Source organism: Cyprinus carpio, chromosome B16 (assembly GCF_018340385.1).
Source record: "Cyprinus carpio isolate SPL01 chromosome B16, ASM1834038v1, whole genome shotgun sequence".
Lineage (NCBI taxonomy): Eukaryota > Metazoa > Chordata > Actinopteri > Cypriniformes > Cyprinidae > Cyprinus > Cyprinus carpio.
This window is the reverse complement of record NC_056612.1, coordinates 25,192,802-25,212,617: the sequence shown is the minus strand read 5'-3', so window position 1 is coordinate 25,212,617 and position 19,816 is coordinate 25,192,802. Positions and strand designations below refer to the sequence as shown.

Sequence of the window (19,816 nt, the reverse complement as noted above, 5' to 3'; positions counted from 1 at the left end):
GACTCCATCAGTTGACTATTTTTCTTTTTAACTTTCTGCACTGTCTGCGTTCATGTATCTGCTGTCGGCAGAGCAGATTACCCCCCAGTGAAGCGAGTCGTCTCCTGCACCACGCTGATAAGGACACAGATTTCCCAGCATACGCAGCTCCACCAGTGGCCTGTTCTAATAGCACTTCTTTAAATGGAGCTTTTCATGCAGTCAGCGCTCATCTGCTCTAATGTACGGAGACATGTGCGTTACGATAAGTTTCAATGTGCTCGCCCTACAGTTATGAGCATCAAAAGAGCGAGTAGGAGGAAGAAAGATTTTTTTTAAAAATGGTATTTTCCATGAAGACGGGTGGGCCATTAATCGAGAAATGTTGTTTGTGGTGTGTGTGTGTGTGTGTGTGTGTGTGTGTGTGTGTGGAGCATGCAAAGAAATGCTGATGCAATATATACAAGCAGAGTAAGAGATTTACACACACATGCATGTGGGTGGTGGACAGAGAAAGCAAGGAAAGAGGAGAAGCATGACAAATAGATCCATGTATTCTAGGATTTACATTGTTCTGAGAGGTACAAAAAATGTTTGCAAAACAAAATTTCATTTTATTATAATAGATACTTTGTAATAAATAAATAATTGATTCAATGTTTTTTCTCATAATAAACTTTTTTCACTTTCAGCATCATATGGAAATCAATGACTCTTCAATGGCATTATATTAAACTTAAGGTTTCTCTCATGGAGTCGTATGAAACATAACTATTTGATTATGGCATTTTAAGGAACGAGGATTCTGTCATCGTATCAAATGGAAATTGATAAAGATTTGTTTAGTGAATCAAATGGAACTTAAAAAGATTCTATTATAGAATCTTTTTTTTTCTTATTGAACCAAATGGAATTTAAAAAGATTTGCTGCTGGAATGAAACTTATAAATATTCTCTTTAGAAATCATGTGAAACTTAAAAAGATTTGGAGCAGTGAGTGAGTGAGTGTCAATCAATCAATCAATCAATCAATCAATCAATCAATCAATCTTTATCACAGCTCAGGATAGTCACTATAGTGAAAGGTTAGGGACTGAACACATTTTCATTGTGCTATCAGCCAATCATGGATTTGTTCAGGTGACTCGCTCAACAACAATAAAAGTTTGTCCAGAACTGAATGTCTAAGTAAAAATGTCATACTTCTGATTACTATACACTGTCAAGCAGATACCTGTACCTTGTTTGTCTTTGCTGTTATTGATGTAGCTGAGGAGCTCTGCGTTGGCTTGGACGCAGTACACTTCTCTGCTCTGAACACCTCCGCCACACAAACCCGTCTGATTCCCACGCCGCCGGTCCTGCTGGCTGAGCAGTGCGTCAACACGACACTCGCTCCATTCGGTGCTCCGCCAGGCATAACTGAAATTAACGTCAAATACAAGCTATTATGTTCTGAACCTGTACTTTGGATCAACCATACTTATGTAATAAATCTTTCCAAACATTTACAAACAACGTCATTCCATTTGGATTGTGTGTCACTGTCATGAACATTTTCACGTTACACATGATAAACCAAGAGTATCCAAACAAAACAAACAATAAAATGGAAGAATTTGATAATAAATGTCTGATATCACAATATATGAACTTAAATGAATTTTATTTCTTAAAACTGCGATGCAAATAGCAATTCAGTAGCATGTTTACCTACAAATTCAGGAATTTAATTTTTGACTGGCATAGAACCAGATTGATGGATGGATGGATGGATGGATGAGAAGTAGGTAGGTACGTTGTTGGATAGATGGATGAATAAGTGAATTGGTGAATGGATAGAAAGTTAGATAAGTAGTAGGATGGATGGATGGATGGATAATAGGTACTGTATGTGGATAAATTGATGGAGGGATAGGTAGGTAGACTTATAATAGGTGGGTAAGTTGTTGGATAGATGGATGGATGAATGAGTGAATTGGTGAATGGATAGGAAGGTAGATAAGTAGGTGGATAGGTAGGCTGGTGAATGGATGGATGGATGTATAATAGGTAGGTGCATGGGTGGATGGATAGATCTCTTAAACCTTAAGACACATTTGATTACTGGGATCTTTTATAGTCTGAAAAGACTTCAGAATCTCCCTTTAACCTCCATTTAATCTTATTTATGTCTTGGAAAAAAAATAGTGATATTAAAGAGATATCATTTGTGATTTCTCTTTCCTACTTTCGCTATAGTGCGAAACAGAATTGCACAAATCCATTATCCTCTCGAGCTGCCTGTTCTTAGTACGTGGGAGACTCAGAAAGCATTGTGTGGCCTGTGACGGCGTGCCAGCGCGGGCCATCTGTGAGAGAACGAGATTAGAGCAGCGTCACCGAGCTCTTAAGATCACTTCCATTTGTCAGTGCATCTATCTTGGCTCGGGAGCACAGAGCAGCCCGATCCGTCTCACCCCGTCTCCATATGCTCATGTGCTGACTCTCACTGGCACCACCGCTCACGCAGAGCAGGGGTCAAGCGGCTCCCGGCAAGGCCTCCCGCTCCACGCCGGCAATTCTCTAAGAAGAGCACAAAGCACTACAGTTCGTCATGCTGAGACGTGACTTCTGGGTTTTCTTTAGCGCTTGTTTTGTGTACATGCCTGCAGGATAGGAAAATCCCAAATGAGATCTCGTTAACAACTCAATTGCTTCTCCTTGACAACAGAAGATTAAATCGATCGCGAATTAGCCTAGAGTGTTTCCCAGTTACACAGTTCTCCTGCAGCATGTGATTCTTCTAGAGATTCAGAGGAGATCTCGACAATGTCTCCAACGCTGCTCAGATTTGCCAAAATAACAATAAGAGATTTCAATATGAATTCAAATGCTATCAGACCAAAAATGGTCTGAGCTTCTATTCACATTCATTTTCAGGCTGGAAAAATTTTGCAATTCTGCAGGGGTATTATTTTAGCATCACTGAAATACTATAGTTAATTTCAGTAATTTCACACAAAATTTTGTTGTGTTTTGTCATTTTGCATACATATTTATTTATTTATTTTTAATTAATGTTTTTGTTATTCTTCAAGTGAAAATAAATGAAAGAAAAATTATTTTATCATTTTAGTTAACATTTATTTTATTTTAGTTATTTTTGTTATAAAATTGTTGACATATTTTTTTTTTGTTTTTTTTTTTTTTTTGACTATTTTTTCAATTGTTTTCATTTGTTTCTACTCTGATATTGCTAAAAGAAGAATCTTCTGAAACTGTTGAAACTTCAATGACAGGCATACTAGGAACCACATTATATCATTTGAGTTACGAAAGAGAAACTTCTGAGCAACAATGTTTCCTCTGGGTTGACACATAATGAGATATGACAAGATGACATCAATTTGTTGGTGTAACTCTCATAATATCATCACTCCAATGATGCGATGCATTTTCACACACAAAACCTTGAAAACGGAAACCTTTGATCCCAAACAGAGATACGACTGGCTGTCATGTCTAAATAAGAAAGTGTTATATCTGCAACTCAAAAGCACTCACTCAAACTGACTGTATGAAATCATGCAAACAGATATCATAGAGCACAACAAAAGGGATTTTTTTTTTTATAGTATGACCCTGGTGAGCCACTGGTTCATGTTTTACTTGCCCTGCCAACATTTTTACTGGCCCTGTAGCAAAAAATAAAAATAAAAAATAAAATAAAAATAATATTTTTTTTTTTATTCAATTTATTCTTTTCTTTTATAGATTAATTTGATGTGATTTTATTTTTTTTTTTATGGTATGTAAGGTAATAGACTGATCTTTACAGTGAAAACAGTAATACTGTGAAATATTAAAATACCTGTTTTTTATTAGAATATATTTTAAAATGTAATTTATTCCTGAGATTCAAAGCTGAATTTTCAGCATCATTACATATTTATCAATGTTGAAAATATAGTTGTTATGCTTAATATTTTTGTGGAAACCATGACAGTTTATTTTTTCCAGGATTATTTGATGAATGGAAAGTAAAAAAATAAATAAATTAGAAATAATAATAATAATAATAATTTTGAGGATTTTTTTGTTAATTTTAATTAAAATTTAATTAATTTAATACATTCATTGCTGAATACTTATTTAATTAATGCATTCATTACTGAATATTCAATTTATTCCTTGCTGAATAAAAGTATTTAAGTATTAAGTATTTCTTTAAAAAAATATTATTCATTTTTCTTTACAAAAATTATTCTTACTGATAGCTTAATGAACTTTTGAACAGTAGTGTATGCATCTCATATAGCATGCATATAAGTGTAGAAAATATATAAGTGTCTAATAGATATGTATTGAATACTGGAAAATTACACTTCAAGTTTTGGTCTAGTATAGCATGAGATTCAACCAGGGAATTTTCAAGGCTTGAAAACACATACATGATGAACAAAAGTATAATATAGTGAGAACACAGCATTTCTGTGGTACTCACGCAGCGCAGGGCGGCACCCCGTCCCCTTCGGGTTCACAGGCCTGGCTCTCCTCCAGCTGGGGACACTCGGACCCTCCTCCGGTAGGAAGTCGTATCAGCTGTCTGCTGCGGGAGCGTGAGCCCTGAGGAACACTGGGGTCCAAGCAGGTCTTTGAGCAGGAACCCCACGAGCTCCATTCACTGACCACACAGTCTTTGGGCATCAGGCAGGACAGGTACGTCTCCGGCAGACTCCAGTGGGGACACTGGCTGATACAGGACAGACGAGTAGAAGGACTGCTCAGTCAACATGACAATATAAAGATTTTACAGTTATCAAGAAGTTTTCTTTAGTTTCAGTTGAAGTATTAAAATAACTAAAACTAAATAAACAACCTGAAAACTAAAATTTTATAAAAACTACAGACATTTTAAAAAACTTTGACCAAAATTAAAATGAAAACAGAAAATATAAAAATATTTCAAAATAAAAATTCTATAATAGTACATCAATGATATTAAAAAAACAAAATGCTGAAAAATAAAATAATTGTTAATCTTGAGTAGAAATATTTTTATGAGTGTTATGCAAGAGTTATACTAAATCAAACGACATAAATTGTTAGTATTGTTTTTATGATTTTGATTTTTTTTATTTTTATTTTTTTTATGTTAGTTTTTTTATAAATAAATAGTTAATAAAATATTTTTAAAGTAGATTTTTTGCAAATTACGTATTTTTGTTTTCATCATATTTATTTATTAGAACATTGTGTGTGGGCAAACATTCACTTAATAAAATTTTTTTTGTTTTTATTTTTTTTTTTTTCATATTTATTTATTAGAACATTGTGTGTGGGCAAACATTCAAAATAAAATCAAAGCAAAGCAAAACAAAACAAAACAAAAAATGAACCCCTGATACCATCATATTACAGTACCACCGCAGTATTTTATCTTTTAATACTTTAATCACATGCTTTTGCTAACAAACTCGAATCGCAGCTGAACAGCTTTTGTAATTGTTTCAGTGGCCGGTAACTTGAGCAGTGTGAATGCACCAATTTCTCTTAGTCTCTTATTTTCTCTGTAGGCAATGCAGCTGACTAGCTATTACAGCTAATTACAGGCTGCTTCCTTTCCAGCGTAGCTTCATTTAGCAACCGCTCATTTAGGTGCCGCGGCTGCCAAACTCACCTCAGGGCAGCACGGACTCTTAAACACATAAACTTCAAAGCTGGCACTGTTTTCCACCCACTTTAAACCCAGATTAAGATGTCTCGAAACCATTTAAAAATCTGGCAACATCATGACACCATATTGCAGCACAATAACTCTTTCTGAGGTCTAAAAACGATAGTAGCCGTAGGTAAACTGTATTTGGCAGAAATAGAGAGCATGCCGGTCTGTTGCTGGAATAGCAATCGTGTGCTTTAAAATAAATGGGGCTATTATCAAGATTGTGACTAGTGCTGAGCAAAATTCAATTAATCAACCAACCCAAGGAAAAAAGCTAATTTACAAAATGGTCACCTTAAAAGTACTAATTAGTACCATTTAAGTACCATTTTTTTTTTCAAATGAACATCAGTGTTCATTTATATTCACCAGAGTAACTAGGCATACCTGAAATCAATGGCAATATTTTTCATTTTTTTTTAATATTTAAAAAATATATTTATATACGATATTTAAAAAATAATAATATTTAATATATTTTATTTAAAATAAAATACATTTTAATTTTTTTTTTGTTTTTACTTTTTTTTTAAAAAAATTTTAAAACTTTTGTTGTAATATAAGAAAAACAGATTTCTGATCTGATAAATTTTAATGGATTTTTAAAATGGAATTTATAAAAAAATATTTATTTATGAGAATTAATCATGGTGATATCAATAATACATAACAGTGATGTTTATTAATAAATTAATAAATAATTGGAACTGATTAACGGAAATAAATCACACATATCAATTATCAATGCCATGTTTGCTAAAGTTTAAATTAAACATGAAAAAAGCTTCCATAACTTCCATAATGTGATGTATATAACAGGATATTCAACAAGAAAAGGAATTTAGGGAGGATTGGACTTTTTCCTGAGTGTCAAATTGGTTTCAAGCAGTGTTGTTCTGCTGAAATATGCTTTGCTGTACCTCAAACTTCCAAATATTACTAACATGCATTGTTTTTATGCACTGTGTTGCGCATTTTTGGTGAGCTGTTATTTACAGCTGCTTGATGGAATGAGGACACCGTCATTTCCATTTAAATGAGAATGATGTTTCTCCTTTAATGTAAGAATAACTCAATTGTGGAAATTCAGGAGAGCCTCGCTGCGGCAACAGGAGCATTATGAAGAAGTCCATCAAATCCTAAATAAAATTAGCAGGAAATACTCAATTAAACAATGCTATTGTATGCATAACACTGGCATATGATTTACAGTCTTTGGTTTTTGAGAGCTTGTGTAAAGCCACAAACACAGATGAGATGTCTGGCAAAATATTACAGTAAGTACTGCTGGGTTTACTCTACTGACAAAAGCAAAGTAATGAAACAGAATAAGAATGGTGTGAACTGTTTGTTTGTGATGGTCTACTGGCTGATCACAGAAAAACGTATTTTTCACTTTCTTGAAGAAACAAAACAGCTATGAATATTTCAGGAGGAAAGAGAAACAAGTTAAAGATTAATATTTATTCTCCTGGAGGTATGATGGTTGTTTTAGCAATTCCATACATTACATATATACATTACTGTTCAAATGTTTGGGGTCAGTAAGATTTTTGTTTTTTTTAGTAATTTTATTTAGCAAGGATGCATTAAATTGTAAAATAAATTATGTTTATAATGTTACAAAAAATTCTAATAAACTGTTCTTTTAAACTTTCTATTCATCAAAGAATCCAAAAAATAAAATATAAGGGTTTACACAAAAATAGCAAGAAAAACAACTGTTTCGAACATTGGTAATAATAAGAAATGTTTCTTGAGGAGCATACAGTATTTGAATGATGTCTGAAGGATCATGTGACACTGAAGACAAATCTGCTTTGAATCACAAAAATAAAGTACATTTTACAATATAGTCAAATAGAAAACATCTCATTTAAATTGTAGCAAAATTAAATGTTTTTACTTTTACATTTTTAATAAAATAAACACAGCCTTGATGAGCATACTTTAAAATGTTTCAAAAACATTTTGAATGGTGTATGTGACTGTGTATTACTGTATATGTGACTTTGCTGGATAGCTTTAACCTTGATGTTGGCTATTGAACGCTTTCCATAAACTTAACTTTACCTGCAGATTCCTCAGGCTGAAACGCTCTGAATGGTTTCCTTTTAACTGTTCCCATGTTCCTGAGCTCGAACGAATATCAAAGGCCAAACACTGTATGCCTGAGATACACAGACTATAAGGCTGCGCCAAAACTTTTTAAATAACTACAAAACTCTTGAACATATAATACTCGGTGGAAAGTGCTGGCACAGATTCCTGCCGTGTCACACAATCTGCTGCTGGGGAATATACAGTTGTCATTTCTACCGTTGAAAATAGACATCAAGCGTGGGAGTGCTTTGACAGCACAGCGGAGACCCAGACGAGTCACGCAGCCGTCATCCTCTTACTGTCAGCGGCTGACGGAGTGCAGAAATACGCCGGGATCCCTAGTTTTCACGCTCATTTAACCTCTTTTAGCCTGACAACCATTAGTGCTACAACAAAAGAGATGCGTCTCAGGAAAAACTAATGCTTAACAGAGTCTCTTAACACAAACATAAAAATGACCAGTGTTTTTTTTTTTTTTTTAAATTAACGAACATACTATAGACTGAGAAAGCCTCAAGCATAATATAAGTACATTTAAGTTAAAACTGCTCATCCTTAGTGTGACAAATTTTTATTGGTAATATTTTACAAATAACAAGTAATATCCTTCATATACTTTGAATACATGAGTGTGCATATCAAATAATTTTGAATTACTTATAATTTTTAAAAATCTATTAAAAATAAAAAAGGGCAGTTGTGATTAATAATAATAATAATAATAATAATAATAATAATAATAATAATAATAATAGTTAATAAAGATTACTAATAATTAATTAATAAGATGAATTATTATTGACTTAGTTATATTTATTATTTATAAATAAAATGTAGAGTTGCACCACAAGACATTTTATAACTAATTAAAAAACACAATTTTTTAATATATACTGTATATATATATATATATATATATATATATATATATATATATATATATATATATATATATATTGACTTAGTTATATTTATTATTTATAAATAACAAGACATTTTATAACTATTTTAATAGAAGTTTTGTTTTAAAGTCATTGCACAAACTGCATTTTAATGCATTGTTTAATAAATGAATATACATGTGAATTATTATTTATATAACTGATGAAATATATTAATATAAATAAATATATTAATAAATATTCATATTAACATAGCAGCTTTTATTAGTTTATAAATATCGCTGACTTTTGTGGAGTTGCACCATGAAACACTTTAAAACCTGAACTACTCAAAGGAAAATATCAAAATGAATTTTAATAATTCTGACATGAAAAACATGCTCATCATAGAAGGGGTGTATCCAAGTTATTGTATGTTTACATTACATTATATTTTCAAGTATTTTTGAATAAAATAATATTAATGCTAATCAGTTGTTTAATTTTATTATAACCTTCAAGGCTGATTCACAGGTTCTTATTTATTAAGTTTTTTATTTTTTTATTTTTTTTCTCGGGTGTCACACTACAATATAACATGAATATCAGAAAACACTTAAAGTAATTCAGAAATAAAAAAAACATGCATCCAAATCACTATACAGATTGCATAGTAATGTCTTTAACAAATTAATAAAAAGGACAAAAAAAATGATCTAGTCGTTGACCCGTCAACAAATATGAGGCTGTTATGTTAACTGCATTCACTGTTTAACTCTTGTTTAAGATAAAACATTGCACTTTGCAGTGGGCAAAAAAATCCAGAAACAAGGTTTGTGAAAATTTGTTAGTTGGTAATACAGTACACTGAACAGATCGATCTTCCACCCCTCACAACCTCATTGTTATTTATGTCAAATGAAATGGGAAAAGTCACTAACCTGAGTGACACCGTGCTTCCGTTTCGATGCACACACACCACTTGCCGAGACTGGTAGCCTATTTCCATATTCCAGAAGTCATCCTCTAGTCGATTCAGCCTGTTGCGGTTCCTTTTGCTCTTGATGAGCTCGCGCATCTCTGGGTCTCGGTTCCCTTTCCTCTCTTTGCCTTTCCGCCGGCGGGCTTGACGGGCAGTGCGCGAGGGGGCGGCCGAGGAGGTCTGAGGTGATGTTAAAGAAGGCAGCTTGCACTCACTCCATCCACCAACTTTCAGACTGAACACCATTTCTCTGCCCTCGCAGGCCCTCGGCGCACACGTCTGGAACTCCGTCAGATTGGGGCATGGAAGCCCACCGAACAGCGGCGGCGCCACGACAGAGCGGACGCGGTTCTGCAGGCCTAGCCCGCAGGTCTTGGAGCACGTGGTCCATGGGGTGAACTCGGTCACTACACAGTCTTGAGGGCAAGGAATTAAACAGGCCTGTTCCTGCCGGGGTTTGGGCTCAAAGTACTCACAGATGGCGTGGTCTGCAGCAGAGCTGTCCGCCTTGAGCACACAGTTCACCTCCCGCGTCTGGATGCCCTCTTCACCCTGCAGGCAAATGCCTGTGCGGCCGGTGCGCAGTGATATGGGAACGCACTGGTTCCACGTGCCCAGCCGCCAGTCGTACAGGTCCCTGTGCCAGTCACAGACACGGAAGCAGCTCTGTTGGTTGGCCGGCCGTGTGGACTGAAGGCAGTTGGTGTGAAGGGTGGTCCAGCCTTCCACATGAGCGCACCACACCGCCCGACTCTGACTGCCTCCTGGACCGCACTCGCTGCCCATACATCTGCCCCACGGACCTGGGGAAAACACACCAGTTAGTGCAAAGTCCCAGAGGAAAAGCAACATAATGATGCTACATGCGATTAATCGTGCAGCCCTATGCGATTAATCGTGCAGCCCTACTTATTTGATTATTTTTGGATTGATGATAGATAGATAGATAGATAGATAGATAGATAGATAGATAGGTGCAGCCCTACTTATAAGATTCTTTTAGAAGTTAATGCCATAATGCACTGTGAAGCTTATTTTAGATAGATAGATAGATAGATAGAGAGAGAGAGAGAGATAGATAGATAGATAGATAGATAGATAGATAGATAGATAGATAGATAGATAGATAGATAGAGTATCTTACAGAAGTAGTACACCCCTCACATCTTTATAAATATTTTATTATATCATGTGACAACACTGAAGAAATGACACTTTGCTACAATGTAAAGTAGTGAGTGTACAGCTTGTATAACAGAGTAAATTTGCTGTCCCCTCAAAATAACTCAACACACAGCCATTAATGTCTAAACCGCTGGCCACAAAAGTGAGTAGCCACAAAAGTGAGTACACCCCTAAGTGAAAATGTCCAAATTGGCCCAAAGTGTCAATATTTTGTGTGGCCACCATTATTTTCCAGCACTGCCTTTACCCTAAGTCCTCTTCCACTCCTACATGACGACATCACTGAGCTGGTGAATGTAAGAGACCTTGCACTCCTCCACCTTCTGTTTGTGGATGCCCCACAGATGTTCACTAAGTTTTAGGTCTGGAGACATGCTTGGCCAGTCCATCACCTTTACCCTCAGCTTCTTTACCAAGGCAGTGGTCATCTTGGAGGTGTGTTCGTAATGGAGGTGGGGTCGTAATCATGTTGGAATACTACCCTGAGGCCCAGTCTCCGAAGGGAGGGGATCATGCTCTGCTTCAGTATGTCACACTACATGTTGGCATTTATAGTTCCCTCAATGAACTGTAGCTCCCCAGTGCCAGCAGCACTCATGCAGCCCCAGACCATGACACTCTCACCACCATGCATGACTGTAGGCAACACACACTTGTCTTTGTACTCCTCACCTGGTTGCCGCCACACACGCTTGACACCATCTGAACCAAATAAGTTTATCTTGGTCTCATCAGAACACAGGACATGGTTCCAGTAATCCATGTCCTTAGTCTGTTTGTCTTCAGCAAACTGTTTGCAGGCTTTCTTGTGCATCGTCTTTAGAAGAGGCTTCCTTCTGGGACGACAGCCATGCATACCAATTTGATGCAGTGTGCGGCGTATGGTCTGAGCACTGACAGGCTGACCCCCCACCCCCTCAACCTCCGCAGCAATGCTGGCAGCACTCATACGTCTATTTCACAGACACAACCTATGGATATGACGCTGACCACGTGCACTCAACTTCTTTGGTCGACCATGGCGAGGCCTGTTCTGAGTGGAACCTGTGCTGTTAAACTGCTGAATAGTCTTGGCCACCGTGCTGCAGCTCAGTTTCAGGGTCTTGGTAATCTTCTTATAGCCTACACCATCTTTATGTAGAGCAACAATTTTTTTTTTTCAGATCCTCAGTGTTCTTTGCCATGAGGTGCCATGTTGAACTTCCAGTGACCAGTATGAGAGAGTGAGAGTGATAACACCAAATTTAACACAACTGCTGCCCATTCACACCTCAGACCTGGTAACACTAATAAGTCACATAACACCAGGGTGAGAAAATGGCTAATTGGGCCCAATTTGGACATTTTCACTTAGGGGTGTACTCACCTTTGTGGCCAGCGGTTTAGATATTAATGGCTGTATGTTGAGTTATTTTGAGGGGATAGAAAATGTACGCTGTTATACTAGCTGTACAATCACTACATTACATTGTAGCAAAGTGTCATTTCTTCAGTGTTGTCACATGAAAAGATATAATAAAATAAAAAAATGTGAGGGGTGTACTCATTTTATTTTTTTCACTTTCTGTCACTTTTGATCACTTTAATGCATCCTTGCTGAGAATAAAAGTATTAATTTCTTTAAAGCTAATTTTACTGTACAGAATTAAAATGACAAATGTTTTACACACAATATTTGTGTGTGCTTTACTTTTGAAGCTAATTTTTACTTTTGAATGTAATTAACTATTTTGTGAAGTGCTATTTCTTTTGTGAAGTGCTATTTGTGAGTTGCTGCCTATGTGTGATGTTCCAAATCATTCTCTTATGAGACACCAAACCCAGTTTGGATGCTGCATCGGGAAAGCAACTGTGTATGTAGGCAACAGACAGTGAGGCGCCCACTAAGTGCTGGAACAGAGCAGTGTCAGGATTACAGACTTTGAAATTTGACTAGGTTCACTTTTGTACCTGACTGATCCTTAATAAGGTGATAATCTGAGTGTTGGCCTAATTAACTATTTGGCTGTGAAGCAATTAGGCAGTCCAAAATGAGTTAATCATCGCTCAGTACCTGCTGCTTTGTACTACTGGTAGCATCAAGCTCTAGATAGAGAACCTCATGGGCTCTAATTTTGGGATCACATCAAATGCAACATATTATTGCCAAACATACTAAACAGAGTATGAATAAATGCTAAACATCAGGCAAAATAAGAAATATACGACCAATGACATGGAAAACAGGCTACAAAACTGAAAAATAAAAGCTTATGCATCACAGAATGATCTTTTCACCATGTTAAAAACAGCTTGAAAATTCCCATTTGAGGTTTGACTATTAACTTTATTTGAGAAAATAGGCAAGAACTATTAGTGAGTTTCTGAATAATCAAAAGAGAGAGAACAAACAACAAAAAAACCTTACTGCAATTAAAGGGTCATTAAATTAATTTCACCTCCAAAAGCTTTTTTTATTCCTTTTTATGACAGTTGTGACTAATTACCAGTTTTTCTGCTGTAATAATACATGAAACGCAAGCATATATAGCATATCGTACAGGCTGAAGAATCAGTGATTTAACAAAAGCAGCTTAAACCAAGAATCCAGCGAGCCCAGACAGCAAAGCATGACAAATAGAGATCTGTAAAGACAACAAGGACTGTGATTGTGCTTCAGGGGCTCAATCTCACAGAAAATGAGGCTTTATTACCATTAATTTTCACTGTATTACATTAGCTGTGTCACTATAACCGAGTTTCCATCTCACATTCAGCACCTCCTGCATGATAAATAGTGGTCCATGTAATAAGGCTAAATAATAATCCATCTCCGAAGGTTCTTGCTGCAAACGCGTCGCATCAGGTCTCATTGTGTTAAACAAGGGCAGGGGAGATTTTAAAGCATAGTATAAAAAAGGATTTGACAAGATTTTGCCATTTTCTGACACCAGTGTGTTGATATGCATTTAGTGGTTGCTGCGATGTTGGTGGTTACTTACTGACCCAAATCAGATATTCTGGTCCTTTTTTTTTTTTTTGCCAGTTAGTAAGTCTGCTTATTAACAAAAGTAATAGCACATCTCCTATATAATTTGAAGCATTATTAGTTTCCATTTTCAAAATAATAATGGGGAAAAAAGACAAGTAGCTTCACAAACATTACTAATAACATTATATCATAAAACCAATTGACCAACCACTCATTCCACTCACTCACTAGTTCTAATTAATATCATTTGATGAAGAGGGTGGGCGGCCAGGCTGTGTTTACTCTGCAGGTCACTATGTTTCATTCCGGCTTTGAAAGGCAAAGAGAATGTCACAACAGTGATGCTATTGTTATCTAAATATAAAAATAAATAAAGCTGAAATAAAACGTGAAAAATCTAAAATTATTGAATCTGAGAAATGAATGATTTAGTTACTGTATGTAAAAACATAAAAAGAATAGTTATTATAAAATGGCAGAAACACATAGCAACATTTCTGAAACCTAAACTAAAATTAAAATAAAAAAAACAAAAATAAAGCCAATTTAAAATATTAAAAAAACAATGTATAAATAATAGCTTTGTTTCAAATCCTAAAAAAAGAGACCTCAAACGTTTGAACAGTAGTGTGTATATCACACAAATCACAAATAAGTTCTCATAAGTACAAAAATTGTTTAATGACAGGTATACTGTATATCAAAATTACCAAAATTGTACTAAAATGAAAACTGAATATATAAATATAAAAGCTATAAATCAAAATGCTATAATAGTATATAAATAATACTAAACTAACGGAAACAAATTAGTTTAAGGACCCATTCTCGATATTAACTAGTTGCTTGTTAGCTTGCATATTACTAGCATATTTGCTGTTTATTAGTACTTACAAAGCACATATTAATGTCTTATTCTGCATGACCATATTTTAGATCCCTTACCCCGTACCTAATCTTAACAACTATCGTACTATTAATAAGCAGCAAATTAGGAGTTACTTGAGGCAGTTAATAGTGAGAATCGGTCCCCAAACTAAAATGTGACCAAAATAACACTATTCTCATTTTAAGGTATCAGAAGCACACGCCTGACACAAACAGTACACACTAGGCAGAAAATTATGTCGCCTTCAAAGAAACCTTGATTGAGCCACATTCTAAAACAAAGGGGGTAAAGAGGCTTTGGAGTTGACAAATGCATTTAACACTCAGGGTTAGCATCTAAACATTTCAAGAATGACCAATCATGAGCTCTGAGGTGATTTATCAGTTCTGTATGAAGAAAAATGTAAAACTGGGCAGTTTCTGTCTTGCAATCCACTGTGAGATGAGTTTCTCAGAGTACTATTTGTGCAACATCTGAAGCTCCTTTATTCATGTAGAGCATTTCAAATCAGTCGCTTTGCAGTTCCACTCCAGTTAGGATGCTGTCTTAGAAGGCAGCCGTCTATGTAGGCACCAAACATGAAGATAGCTCACTAAAAAGAGAACTACAGTGGTGTCTGCCGAGTCAAAATTAACATCTATTATAATTTAATGTAAACAAGCAAACACTGTTCAGAGAGACATATCACAGCATACATTTCTCCAATTATGTCACAGACTTAATGACTGCGTGATGTGCTTCCTCCAACGGTGGGAGGGAGCAGAACTGCTGTCGCTTCTCAAGGCTAATCGTCTTCGGGAAAAGCAAGATTAAACACAATCCCTACACAATGGCTTCACCGAAAACAACAAAAGATTTCACTTTTATGTCTCCTGACTCCCCCACAGGTTCAGAAAGAGGATTTCGAGACTGTGGGGGTCTGGGAACGTGAAGAGCTGTGACATGAAAAGCTCCAAAATATGCTAAATTAAAGGTGCAGCAGGCCGTTTGGTAAAATACGTGTTTTGAGAAATTGCACCTTGATTTTAGACTCCACAAACCTTAAAAAAATTAAGTAAGTTTTAAAAACATGTATTTAAAAAAATAAAAATAAAAAAAGCATTTTCGTTGTCAGTATAACAGAACTTTTAAAATTAAAATCTAATAATTTTTTTCCTTAATCTTCCTTGTATTTCCAGAGAAGCAATTCATTTGTGATGTATACCAGTATGATGTAATATTTTGGTGATAATACCATCTGGCCAGACTGGGGTCATTGTGAGAGGATCAGGCCTGCAGTGGGTTAGGCTTGATCAGTATCTCACACATCATTATCTCCTGTGCTCGGAGGAGATGCCAGCTGTCATGATAAAAGGTAATTCTGGCTGACAAAGTGTTGGTCCATCAGAGTCTGACAGGTGTGTGGGAAACAGAGTGCAGACAATTCAGACTGTCAGTCAAACAGACCCACAGCCCAGTTCATAGAGAGAAGCATTTGATGAAAACACATCACCGCTTTTACCATTAATAACATGCATGTGATCATGTATTAGAGAAAGACGGGATAGGGATGAAAAAACAAGATAACCTTGATTTAATGGTGCTGCAAATGTAATGGTGCACAGAAGAGTGGCTTGCTCTTTTTTAGCCAATCAGAAACAGTCTCTGTCTGTCAATCATTTTGGTGTTTGGGTTTGAGAGGGCCGGGTTTTAAAGAGAATGCATGTGAAATGGTTAAAATCACTTGCAGCACCATTAATATAATTAAAGTTTCAGCAATTTTAGCAATAACTGACAGCAGGAGTTTCTGAGATGAAACAAGCACGTCTGGTTAATAACCTACTGCACCACTGGACACCAAAAAACAAGTTCTCTAATCTCTGATATCTCAAGTGTTTCTCCTAAATAACAAAGAGTAGAAGCTGGAAGCAAATGGCAATATGGAGACATAATATATATTATAAACAGGAAGTCTTACATATTTCTGACAGACAGACAGATAGATAGAATGACATGATATGTATATATGTGTGTGTACAGATTGATAGATAGAACGATAGATAGATAGAACGATAGATAGATAGAACGATAGATAGATAGAACGATTGATACTGTAGAATGATAAAACGAAAGATAGAACGACGGATGGACGGACAGATAGATATGCAATTCACATTTCTTTTATAGTTCTAAACTCATGAATTGTTAACAATTCATATATATGTTTTAATTTTCAATCCTGACTGAAAAAAAGGAATGTTAGGAGAAACAACTGAGCTGAAGCTGATGCATAAATGAACCACAACTGAGAACTCCAGGAAATCTCCTGAGCTCTGAATCTCTGATCAGTTGTGCTCAGATCAGTCTGTTGAATAAGAGCAGGCCTTCATTAAAAGCTCTGTGAAGTGATGCTTTTGTCTGATGCACTCAGAAGACGACGTGTGTTTGAGTGCAGTGAACCACTACATCAGAGATGCTAGAAAAAAAACTACATGAGTATCCTTAATCAAAATGTAAAAAAAGAAGAAGAAAAAAAAACCCTTGATTTGTATAATGCACTGAACTTGCACTAGACATCTCTGATAATATCTTTCAAGTCACTTTACATGAATATATTTCCCAGATCAGCTGCTCTTTGTATGTCGAAATGAAAAAGATACATACGTTTATTCGTCCCTGTTCCAGTCGGCTTCAGAAGTGAGTCAATCAAATGCAAGAAAACTGAACCAGGGGCAAAGACCATTAAATTCATACGCAAACTGTGAACTTCTTAGGACGTTCTGAAGATAAATCCAGTCATCCATGTGTCTTCAGCCTTTCAACATCCCGCTTTTGCACATTTCAAAGTAAATTTCCACTAGAGCAGTCTGATAGTGACGCTCCACAGGCAAAACTCACACATAATGCTACAAGTTATGAAAGCCATCTCTTCCATCTTCATTTAACATGAGCTTTTGCCCTAACTAGCCACAAAGAGTGACATTTTGTACTTGTCTGTCACGCCTGTACATCTCATAACCGCATTAAACATCAAATGCACTTATTTTTGTTCTCAATGAGGTCTGAAAAATTTCTAGTCGCATGAAAGCGGTTGCGTCACTCCTGGTTAGGATGCTGTCTTCAGCACTAAAAAAGCTAAAAACACTCACCTGCCAGAAAAAAAAGGGCTGAAGGGCAAGACTGAGAATTTACAGTAAGAAGTCTGTATTTTTCACACTTTCACATCCAATATTTCCTGATCGGCATTCCAGCAGTAAAATATCAAAAGGTCAGCGCGAAGCATTTCGGCTGTGTGTGCTCGGCAGGGTTGTAACAAAGGGTCAAGCCCCTAGGAAGTGAGCACCATGGGAGAACATCATAATGTAGTTTCACTAGCTGTACAAAAAACAAGGGGTTTTCAAACCTTTACTACAATATAAACCAGCTATATATTTTCATGTATACTGTTGTGGTTATGCAAAACAATCATATCTGTACCTAGTATAAAAGAAATGTAAATCATTTTTCGCAGTATTCAAAGGAAGCTTTACAGAAAATGCTATATAACCATACATTTTAATCATTTTCATAAAAGAACCAAGGCTGCATTTATTTGATCAGTAATATTGTGAAATATTATTACAATTTGAAATAACTGTTTTCTATTTGAATATATTTCAAAATGCAATTTATTCCTGTGATGCAAAGCTGAATTTTCAGTATTTGCTGCTCAAGAAACATTTCTGATTATCAATGTTGATACAGTTGAGCTGCTTAAATGTATGCTTAGAATATTGCTTAGATTATTTTTTTTGGAACCCGCAATCCTTTTAGGGTTAATTGACCCAAATAACTGACCCTAATAAAAAATTGATACAAAACAACTGGGGGGATTAAAAAAAAAAAAAGACATCAGAATGTGTACATTTTGAGGTGAACTAATTTTTAAAACACATTTGTTTCTCTCAGATTGTCTATGGACCCCCAGTTCCCTACTTGGTAGCCACTCAGACTTTAGTAAACTAGGTCACTATACACTATAACAGCTGTATTCCAGACCACTTATCATAAGTGCTGCTCTCGTCAGCAAACAAGATCAGATTGAAATACTCAGGGCAGCAAGCAAATCATATGGTTTTGACAGGCCACAGTATAATATGTCTCATGGATTTATCTGGTAAACACTGCAAGCAGCACCAACCTTCAGCACATCTCTCCAGTGTCAATGAAAGATTTATACAAGCCTATGTGTTCTACAGCACATGTTGTGATGGATCTGAAGGTGGGGATGTAGTGTCTGATGGATTTCTTTCTGCCTCAGATGACACCACACTCTGATGCATTTACAACAAAACTGAAAAACACAGGCTAAAAATCGCCTGACTAGAAAAGGTATTCAAAGACGTGTTGTGATTGACACATTAAACTAAATATTCACATGCACTTATTTGAGTACTTATTAATTTTGAACAGAAATTGATTCTTATTACAAGTAAAATCTGGCTATGCAAAACTAGCCGTATCAAGCAGGGTCATTTCCTTCATTATTCCTACAGCCTTTAAATGGAAATCACAAAAGGAGAAAGCAGATGAAGCATGAACATCATGTTGACGTGGGAAAGGAGATCGGTTCCTTCTGGCTCTATTCAGCATGGCTATGAATCCACACTCAGCAGGTGAAAATCTACGCTCATTTTTGCTCTTTGATGAGTAGAAATGTTCAATAAAAAGAAACATTAAAACAACATCAAAGAAACCCTCTGCTCTTGAGGCTGTAGATCGATATGGAGGAACACAAGCAGCATGACCCATGATAGGAACATGAATCAACCGCAGCTTAGCTTGTGGAAAAAGAAAGCATTAATAGCAAAAATGAATATTAGAGTTTAATTCGTTTCAGGCATAAACACTTTAATGCTGTTTTTCTTTATTTTGCCCACAGGCAGAGATGAGAAGTCACAGCAGGACCACACACCCCTCCGTACAGCAGTAAATATGAATACAGAGTCTGTGTGCAGCGCTTTGTTGATGGCCATCTCACATGCCAGCTTCATGAGAAGCCTCCCTTGGGGCGGATGGGAAGAAAAAAAGGTTTTACTGCCACAGAAGAGCCAGACCTGATGGTTGTGCCTTTCAGATAAAAGACATTAAGTCTGGGGTCTGG

General features: G+C 36.0%; 1 protein-coding gene across 4 annotated transcripts in view; it reads right to left on the bottom strand.

Moving 5' to 3' along the window:
- Positions 1-19,816, bottom strand: part of LOC109111117 (thrombospondin type-1 domain-containing protein 7A) — a 123,042-nt gene that overhangs the window by 63,720 nt on the left and 39,506 nt on the right. For all 4 annotated transcript variants that reach the window (XM_042741706.1, XM_042741707.1, XM_042741708.1 and 1 more), the window contains exons 2-4: positions 9,609-10,452; positions 4,466-4,714; positions 1,220-1,401 (exon numbers count right to left, since the gene is read on the bottom strand). In XM_042741706.1, the coding sequence (XP_042597640.1) occupies positions 1,220-1,401; positions 4,466-4,714; positions 9,609-10,452 (1,275 nt within the window). The remainder of the gene's footprint in view (positions 1-1,219; positions 1,402-4,465; positions 4,715-9,608; positions 10,453-19,816) is intronic.